The sequence below is a fragment of the Mesoplodon bidens genome, assembly GCF_964165515.1.
Source record: "Mesoplodon bidens genome assembly, chromosome: 2".
Lineage (NCBI taxonomy): Eukaryota > Metazoa > Chordata > Mammalia > Artiodactyla > Ziphiidae > Mesoplodon > Mesoplodon bidens.
Window position 1 is genome coordinate 96,764,835 of NC_138177.1, and position 10,455 is coordinate 96,775,289.

Consider the following 10,455-nt stretch of genomic DNA (forward strand, 5'->3'; position numbering starts at 1 on the left):
GTGCAAAATTAAATACTTTCAATCTTATGAAATGATAAGCAGTGTGATAGATAGAGTAGAAATAGCAATAGATTTCTTGGGTCAGTACTGAGAACAGTGGTTGGCACCTGATAGGCACTCAGTAAGTATTTATGGAATGAGTTAATTGGGAGTCAGAAGACACGGGTTTGAGTCTTGAGTTGGCCTCTGGTTATGTGCTCTTGGGCAAGTTACTTCCATTTCTGAGCTGTATTTTCTTCATTTGTATAATGGAAGTACTAACCCCTTTTGCTTATAGGTGCAGTGTCCAATACAGTAGCTGCTACCCACATGTAACTAATGAGCACTTTAAATATGTATGGCTAATGTAACTGAGGAACTGAATTTATAATTTAATTTTAATTAAATTAAAACATACTCAACTTAGTTAATAGAAAACACTTAAGTATATTTAGAACAATTCAGTATGTAAATCTACTTTTACAACCATGAATTTTATGAAATCTAAATACAGATCAAGTATTTCCAATGAAAATTTAACATTTGAATTAAGATGTGCTAAAATATAAAATACATTCCAGATTTCAAAGACTTAGTACAAAAACAATCTTTGATAATTTTTATAGGAATAAATGTTGAAATATAACATTCTGGATCTATTGGGTTAAATAAACATACTAAAGTTATTTTTTTCTCTTTTTTTTACTTTTATTAATGTAGAGACTATAGAAAATTTAAAATTATGTTTACTGTTTGCACTATATTCCTCTTGGAGAGTGCTGACTTACAGAATTGTTTTGAGAGTCAGTAAAATAATCTATATGAACTGTTTTGTAAACTGCAAAAGCAGTGTTTTTATTTTGATCATTGGGCAAATGTGATAGGCTTTTGAGGCATATGGAAGTAAACATCTTATCCTCCAAGATTTTGAGATATTTATCGCTTTAGTTTACTTTTTTTAGAGGAAGATGTGAAAAGAGGGATATGTGGTTTAAACATGGTAATAAAAATGAACACTATAGAACCTGATTAAACTAAGGTATAGAACAAATTGCTTATTTTGAATTATTTTTGCCTGAAGTATCACTTCGAATAAAAGTAACTTTGATTTAAACATTTATCTTTTAAGTTGTTGGACTTTTATTTCTGCCAGCATTTCAGTGAGATGAGAGGGCATTTGAAGTAGAACAATGAAAAAAGGTTAAGAAACTTAAGATAAATGATCACTGTATCCGTGCTTTAATGTATACTTAAAGTGGGTAACAAGTGACCGCTTCAAACATAATGTAGACTATGGTAATTGAGTATACCTGGGGGAGTAACTGTGTTAAAAATATATTGTGTAATTTCATGGCTAAGAACAGTGGCATCTAGTTTTACACTTACAGGGGAAGAAAGATCTATGAACCTCCTCGTTATATGAGTGTAAACCAAGCAGCCCAGCAACTTCTGGAGATTGTTCAGAATCAGCGAATACGAGGAGAAGAACCAGGTATGAAGAACCTTAAAAGGGCTCTCGTATTCCCCTACTGTTACACTGAGATGTGTATGTAACGTCTGACATACACACACATATATATACCAGCACCACTGAAGTGAGAGTCAGTGTGTTTGCATTGTATTTTTCCATGTCACTTTTTTTCAACATTACCTTAAATCTCATAAGCTGAATGTTCTACTGAAAGAAAAATAATGGAGTTCCCTCTAGTAAAATTAATATCATTCTAGAAAGTAAGGATTTTTTACAAATTAACTATATATCAGCTTTTATGTAAATGTTAACATATAAATATTTTGGTAAAATACAGAACTTCCATTTTAGCCCAAATCTATGGTAAACTCTGTCCTGTAAAAGTATACTTATTCTACTTTTTCTCATTCTCAGCAATTAGACCAGGTATAGTTTTCTTCAGGATAAAGACAAGAGAATTTATCCTTATATTCCTAATATCTAGACATAGTATTAATAGATGTGGTATATAATAAAATGTTCACTGTCAGTAGGTTTTTATTGAGACATTCTTAAATGAATCTGTCATTATATTCTGTTGTTAGGTGCTGACTGGCTTTGAGCACCTATTTCTTGATAGAAAAGATACATGAATAGATTCTTGAATAACATTGGCCTCAGTAGGCCTTGTTAAAGTCATGAAACAAATAATCTGCAAGGGTGCTCTGTATCCATACCTTTGCACAGAGTTCCTTACGTGCCTGCTTGTCCTTGTAGAAATGATGTGCCCCATTTTGACCATTTTTCAATCAGGACAGCTTTCCCAACTAAACAAAACCACAAGAGGGTCAGCCCTTCAGCTGTCAGGCCAGAGTGAATAATACTAAAGTTCACTAATATTGGTTATTTTGAACTTAAAAGCATAAGGAATGTCATAATGCCTATTATTTGTTAAGGGCTATGTAGTTTACTAAGTACTTTCATATCTATTATCTTAGCCCTTAAACCACCATTTATGACAGATGGTATTCCACTAAAAAAAAAAATGAAAAAACTGAAGTTTGTCACATAGCTAGGTGGCCAAGCACAGACTCAAATCTGTGTATTTAGCTCATAATCCCCTGGTTTTTCCAGTATATCTTGGCCAATGTGAATATATCTCAAACATTTTATTTAAAATATAAGCATGTAATAAACATTGTCCACTCGGAATCTACTTAAAGACAAATGCTATGCAATAGAGTATGGATACAGGAATTATTCAAGTCCTAAAAATTTAAACTAAGGTAAGTCTTTGGAATTCTGAAAGGATAAAGTTAGGAAGTACTACTTTACTTTATATGTCAGGTAGTGCAAATAATTTAGAAAAGCCTTAGATAAATCAGTAGATAGTGTGTCCATAATGAGTGACTAAGGAGATGTAATATATTTGGGTCTTCTTTGAATGTACTTTGGTACTAGTGTTAGTTTGAATGGATTCAGGATAATGCATTTGCTGAATTGAATGGTGGTATCTTTTTTTTTTTTTTAATAGCAGTCACCGAGGAGACACTCTGTGTTGGCTTAGCCAGGGTTGGAGCTGAAGACCAGAAAATTGCAGCAGGCACTTTGCAGCAAATGTGTACTGTGGACTTGGGAGGACCATTACATTCCTTGATTATCACAGGAGGCAGCTTGCATCCACTGGAGGTGGAGATGCTAAGTCTGTTTTCCATACCAGAAAATAGCTCAGAATCCCAAAGCATTGATGGACTCTGAACATAGGCATTTCTATTGTTAGATGTTAATTTCAGTTATATATGCAATACACATATTTGTATAACAAATCAAACAGGTCTTTTGGTTTACCTAAGAAGTATAAAACGAGTGACCAAGAAGAAAGATGCTGACTCAACAATGCTTGGTTTCCTTTGGCAATGAGTTTTTTCCCTATGATATCATCAGTTTTTGCTGCTATTTTGGCAGTTTTTCAGGATGTACATACATGGAGCAGACCATGCTGGAAAACTTACAGATAGACATCCATCGACAGAGTCATTTAAAAGCAATTTTTGTTTATGAAATCAGTTTATACAAGGTGGAGCTTTCTTCTTTCTTAAAAAGTCAGATGGGGCTTCCCTGGTGGCGCAGTGGTTGAGAGTCCGCCTGCCGATGCAGGGGACACGGGTTCGTGCCCCTATCCCGGAAGATCCCACATGCCGCGCAGCGGCTGGGCCCGCGAGCCATGGCCGTGGAGCCTGTGTGTCCGGAGCCTGTGCTCCGCAACAGGAGAGGCCACAGCAGTGAGAGGCCCGCGTACAGCAAAAAAAAAAAAAAAAAAAAAAAGTCAGATGTCCTGACTGCAAGATAAGTTGTCCTGACAACATTTGGTATTAATGCATATAAACAGAGGTGGGAAGAATAAGTCCCCACCCAACAGTCCTACTTACTTAAAGCTCAGCTGAGCACATGCCACAATGTGACATCCTTTTGAATTGCCTTGTCTTGTTTAGCTGACGTCCTAATTATGTGCCTCATATTCTGCTGTATTTTGGAGGTTATATAATTGTTGAATTATAAATGTTCAGCCAGCCATGTACAGTTGCTATTTGGTTTTAAATAGCATCCTTCACATCCAAGCTGAAAAATGGAAAACTTGCTGACTACAAAATAAAATTTTAAAATATTTAAGTTTGAAAACAACAATGGATTGGTCAAGATTTATCGTATCAGTTAACAGTTAATATGCCTCTGTATGTATGCAAGTAGCCACATTCTTCTTCCTAGTTGTAAATCACACTCCATTTATTATGTTTTGTGACTATGAAGTCTCATACTTTGTCAGTTTATAACAGAAATAGCTTTGCTACATGTTAGTTTAGTTGGTCTAACTCTGAGTACAGTTGACCCTTGAACAACACAGGCTTGAACTGTGTAGGTCTGCATATACGCAGATTTTTTTCACTAAATACATACTACAGTACTACACAATCCATGGTTGGTTGAATCCTCAGATGGTTGAATCCATGGATGTGGAACCAGAGATGTTTTCAACTGCATGGAGGGTCAGTGTCCCTAACCCCGACCTTGTTCAAGGTCAATCAACTGTGTTTTCATGGCCTAATCAACTTATCTGAACTCTTTGTTCAGTAGATCCATAGGAAGTTGAGCAACTACTTGCCTACTTTCTGGAAGCATCAATTAAGAAGAGATTATTTTGAGTTGTTTCATTTCATTTGAGATAAAAGATATTTTAATATATGTGAAACATTCTGTTTTCACTATGTTGGATGAAAAAGGAGAGAGACGGGCATTTAAGTACCAGTTCTGTATTGTTTTTTTCTAAGGTGTTAAATTAAACAATGAAGAATTATAAAGTGAAGGCCTTCTGGTGTTGGTAGTGGTGGAATAGTTGTAATGTACAAACCCTCCCAATTATAAACTCTGGAAAAATATAATAAATAACTGTCTAAAGGCACTGGGGAGTGACCAGAAGCAGCCTGAGAACTATGCTTATATGACTTTTCCCTCAGGGCATTCACCAGTCTGTCTGGTGAGGGGGTGGCTGGAACTGAAGAGAAAGTTGCAGTCTTAATGACTTGAGGTATTGGAGGAATTGGGGGCTGCTTGAGGAGCTGTAAATTGAAGGAGGAAATTCTAGAAATGAAGGTGGCACTGATGGAGGAGACTTCCAATCTGCATATGATTTCCTCTTAAGTCTTTGACTAACTCCTGCATTGTGCATGTGCAGGGAAGATTCTAGTGAACCAGGTGGAAAGCCATAGCTGGAAGGCTGAAAAAGCTGAGCAGAGATTGTTGCTCTCAGTTGCAAGAGAAAACAGAGTTTGAATCCCAACAAGCTAGAAGGCTTGGTAAGTACCTTAGACTTTCCCTCAAATCCCCAGAATGGTTGTGTATTATCAGAAAAGGCTGTGCCCAGCACTAAGGATTTGTGCTAAAACTAAAGACAAAATCTTTAACATAATGTAAAATCAAGCTTCCATAAAATCAAGGTGATTAGCCAATAATTTAACTGCCTGCTAGAACAAAGCTTATTTCTTCCGGAGCATAACAAAATGAATCAATCTATCAACAATGCCTAGAATACTATAAAATATTATGAGGCATGCAATGAAACAGGAAAATATGACTTATGGTCAAAAAGAGAAAAGCACACAGTAGAACGAGATCCCAACATAATCCAGATATTGGAATTCGCAGACAAGGATTTCAAAGCATCTATTAGAACTATGAGGATGAAAAGGAAAAGTGGTTGTAATGAATTAATATAAATGGTACTCTCAGCAGAGAATTGGAAACAAACAAAAAACCCCGAACGGTGGGACTTAGCAACAGAGTGCAGATGATAGATGAATAGAAATTATTGATATCTATCTGAGGAATAAAGAAAAAAGGTTAGAGGGAAGAAAAAAAAAAAAGCACAGAACCTCAGTGCCATGTGGGACAATATCAAGCAGTCCAACAAAGATGTAACTGGATCCCCAGAAGAAGAACAGAAAGGAAATAGGGTAGAAAAAATACGAGTAGGTAAAGGCCAAAATTTACCCAAGTTTGGTGAAACTATGAATATACAGATCCAATAAATTTAGTGAACTCAAAGCAGAATAAATGTAGAGAAAACCACACCTAACACATAGTTAAAACTGATGAAAACCAAAGATAAGAGAGAATCTTAAAAGCCACCAAAAGTGGTATTGGGGAACCCACCAGGGAATAACAAAAATTGACTACTTCTCATCAGAAATAGTGGAGGTCATAAGACAATGGAAAGACAAAATCTACACAAATTCAAAAACAAAACAAAACTCTTATCAATCCAGTGTTCTAGATCCAGTAAAAATACCCTTCAAAAATAAAGGCAAAATAAAGCAATCTTCATGAAAACAGAATTTGTCACTAGCAGACCTGCACTGCGAGGAAAGCCGAGGGAGAATTTTGGGGCTGAAGGTAAATGACATCAGCTAGAAGGAAGGAAATAATAAGTATGTAAGTATAAATGACTATCAGGTTTTCTTTGCTTCATGTTTTTAAAAGACAACTGACAATCTAACATAGCATTGTGGCATATATGTAGCTGTAAAATATATGCAAATAATAACACAAGTTGCAGGGGGTAAAGGGAATTATACAGTTGCATAATTATAGTTATGCAGGTGGTTACATTTTATTTGAAGTAGTAGAATACTAACTGTAAGTAGACTGATAAGGGTATGTATTGTAATCCCTTGTCAACTACTATCAAAAAAACACATGGCAGAGGTAAAAAAAAATTAAGGAATTAAAATTGAATACTGAAAGATACATGGTTAACAAAAAGAGGGCAGGAAAGGAGGAAATAAAGGTCAAAAAACATAGGGCAAAGAGAAAACACATAGTAGAATGGTAGAGTTAAATTCAAACAAACCAATAATTGCTTAAATGTAAATTAGGTAGTCTGATGAAAAGAACTAGATTTTTTTTTAAAAGGCTCAACTAAATGTCTCTAAGCATTAAACTTTAAATATAAAGACAGGATGAAAGTAGAATGGGGAAAAAATAGACCATACAAACAGTAAGCATAAGAAAACAAGGGGCTCTATTAACATAAAACAAAATGGACTTCAAAAGAAGGAGTATACTGGAGATAAAGAAAGACTTTTCATAAAGAGGAAAGGGGCAGTTCATGAAGAAGACATATCCTAAATGTGTATGCATTGAATACCAGCTTGAAAATACATGAGGCAAAAATTGACAAAACTGAAGGACGATATAGACAAATCTACAAAGTTGGGGATTTTAACAATCTTGTCTCAGCAACTGATAGAAGTAAACAAAACCAGTAAAAATATTGATTGGACAACACCAACAATTTGGGTCAAACTGATCACTACAGCTAACAGTCGTAGACTAGACGTTATTTTCAAGCACATATGAAACATTCACCAAAGTAGACCATATGCTTGGCCATTGACCACAATGGAATTAAATTTTAAATTGCTGACCAAAAGATGTCTGTAAAAGTCCCAAATATTTGGAAATAAAACAATATTTATTTTTAACTGAATAAAGACAGAAACATAAAATGTGAAAATTTGTGGGATGCAGACCTTAGAAATTTATGCAGATGCAGTGCTTAGAAATTTATTGCGTTAGAATAGAAAAGTTTTAAAATCAACGATCTGTTTTCATTTTAGAAAGCTAGAAAAAGAAAAGCGTATTAAGCACTAACTAGAAGGAAGCAAATACTGAACATAAGAGCAGAAATTGGTGAAATAGGAAACGGACAAACAGTAAAGAAAATTAAAGCCAATAGAATGTCAGAATTTTTAAAGGCTAACAGTAGTAAAAGCTACCAGGATATGGAGTAACTGAAAATCTCAGTATTGGTAGGAATATAAATCGGCACAACTACTTTGGAAAATAACTGGCAGTTTCTTATAAATTAAACATACAACTGCCCCCTGAACTAGCAAAACCAGTCCTACGTATTGACTCAAAAGAAATGAAAACATACTGGCAAAAAATAGTCTGTGAATGTTTATAACTTTGTATATTTATTCATTTATAGCCCCAAACTGGAACCAAGCCATGTGTCCATTACAAGAGAATGCATTTACAAATTGTGTGTTTTACGATGGAATATTACTTGGCCATAAAACAGAATGAGCTATTGACTCACACACAGACATGAGTGAATTTCAAAAACATGTTAGGTGAAAGAAACCAGATACAAAATAGTACTGTACACTTCCATTTATATGAAGTACAGCAACAGGCAAAACTAATTAAAAGAAAACAGTGGTTACTTATGGAGAGAGTGAAGAGTGACTGGAAGGGGACAGAAAGAAACCAGGGTCATGAAAAGTTTCTGTATCTTGATAGGGTTTTTGGTTGTATGGGTATAAACATTTATCAAAATTCACTCAGTTATATAGATTTAGGATCTGTGAATTTTTCTGTGTTAGGATTACCAGTTAACACAGGGTATGCATTTAAATTGAATTTCAGATAAACAATGAATAATTATTTTAAATACAAATATGTCCCATTCAATATTTGGGACACATTTATACTAAAAAAAAGATATTTATTTGAAATTGAAATTGAATTGAGTGCCTGTGTTTTTATTTGCTAAATCTGGTAACTCTAATCTGTATGTAATTTAACCTCAATTTAAATGTAATTGTAAAATGAAAAATATGCACTATTTATCAGCAGAAAAAGGATGAATGATATTGGTTTTGGTCTGCTATTGTGGAATCCCAGTGTTTTGGCCATTTAAGTTGAAACACCTAAACACTACATTCATTTGTTTGTTTAATAGTTGTTAGCCCTTTAATACTATTAATACTATTATTTTTAATGCTATTTTAAACTATCATACAGTGAAATCACTCTCATAATCCAGACACAGAATAGTTCTATCACCCAGAAAAACTCCCTCACCCTATCCCTTCATATTCACCCCTCTACCCCCCTATAATCCCTTGTAACCATTGAGCTGATCTTTCTCTATCGTTTTGTCTTTTTGAGCATGGCATATAAATGAAACTGGCTTCTTTCAAAACAAAATGCTTTTAAAATTCATCCAAGTTATTGCATGTATCAAAAGTTAATTCTTTTTTATTGCTAAGTAGTAGTCTCATGTATAGATACACTGTAGTTTGTTTATCCATTCACTATTTGAACGAGATTTGGGTTTTTCCAATTTTTAGTAATTACATATAGAGTTGTTAAAATATTCACATACAGGCTTTTGTGTGAACGTTAAGTTTTTATTTCTCTAGAGAAGATAGGCAGGAGTGCAATTGCTGGGTCATATGGTAAATGTACATTTAAGTTTATAAGAAACTGCCAAAATGATTTCCAGAGTGGCTGTGTCATTTTGCATTGCTGCAAGCAGTGTAAGAGTGCCCATTGCTCTGTATTTTTGTCAGCACTTCATATTGGCAATATTTTTATTTTAGCTATTCTGATAGGTGTGTTGTGGTATGTCATCTTAGTTTTAATTTGCATTTTCCTAATGGCTAATGATGTTGAACATCTTTTCATGTGCTTATTTACCATTTTATATCCTATTTAATGAAGCATCTGTTCATGCCTTCTGCCCACTTTGAATTGTTTTCTTATGGTTAGGGTTTGAGTGTTCTTTCTTGCTTTAGGCTGCGTTGGGTCTTCATCACAGCACATGGGCTCTTCGTTGCAGTGTGCGGGCTTTCTCTAGTTACAGCATGGGCTCTAGAGCACGTGGACTCAGTAGTTGCGGTGTGCCGGCTTAGTTGCAGTATGTGGGATCCTAGTTCCCCGACTGGGGATAGAACCCAGGCCCCCTCCATTGGGAGCATGGAGTCTTAGCCACTGGGCAACCAGGGAAGTCCCAAGTTTTCAGTACTTTATAAATTCTGGATACAAGTTCTTTGTCAGATTGTGATTTGCAATTATTTCCTCCCAATCTCTGGCTTATCCTTTCATTCCCTTAACCATGTCTTTGGCAAAGCAAAAGTTTTTCATTTTGATGAAATCAGGTTTATTACTTTTTTTTGTATAGATCATGTTGCTGTTACCATGTATAAGGACCTATCACCAAACTCAAGGACATGTAGATTTTATCCTATGTTTTCTTCTAAAATTTTTACAGTTTTGCAGTTTACATTTAGATCTGTAATACATTTTGTTAATTTTTTATGAAGTGTGAGTTTTAGATGAAGGTTCATCTTTTGTTTGTTTTTGTTTTGCATATAGATATTCAATTGCTCCAACACCATTTGTTTAAAAAGACCATCTCTATTGAATTGTTTCTGCCCTGTTGTCAAAAATCAGTTGGCCATATTTGTTTTGACCATATTTGTGTGAATCTATTTCTGAACTCTTTGCTATTCTGTCAGTCTATGTCTCTTTCCCTTCTATAATACTACACTGTCTTGATTTCTTAGTTTTATGGTAAACCTTAAAAACAGCTAGTGTAATTCCTCTAGTTTTTTTCTTTTTTCAAAATTGCATCTGGTTCAGTTCTTTTGCCTTTCTATGTAAATGTTAGAATTAGCTTC

The 10,455-nt window shown here is 34.7% G+C and overlaps 1 protein-coding gene across 2 annotated transcripts in view; it reads left to right on the forward strand.

Moving 5' to 3' along the window:
* Positions 1 to 3,533, forward strand: part of DPH5 (diphthamide biosynthesis 5) — a 37,055-nt gene extending 33,522 nt beyond the window's left edge. For both annotated transcript variants that reach the window (XM_081220080.1, XM_081220079.1), the window contains exons 7-8: positions 1,368 to 1,471; positions 2,964 to 3,533. In XM_081220080.1, coding sequence (XP_081076206.1) covers positions 1,368 to 1,471; positions 2,964 to 3,187 — 328 coding nt within the window. In that variant the 3' untranslated portion in view covers positions 3,188 to 3,533. The remainder of the gene's footprint in view (positions 1 to 1,367; positions 1,472 to 2,963) is intronic.
* The last annotated feature ends 6,922 nt before the right edge of the window (positions 3,534 to 10,455 follow it).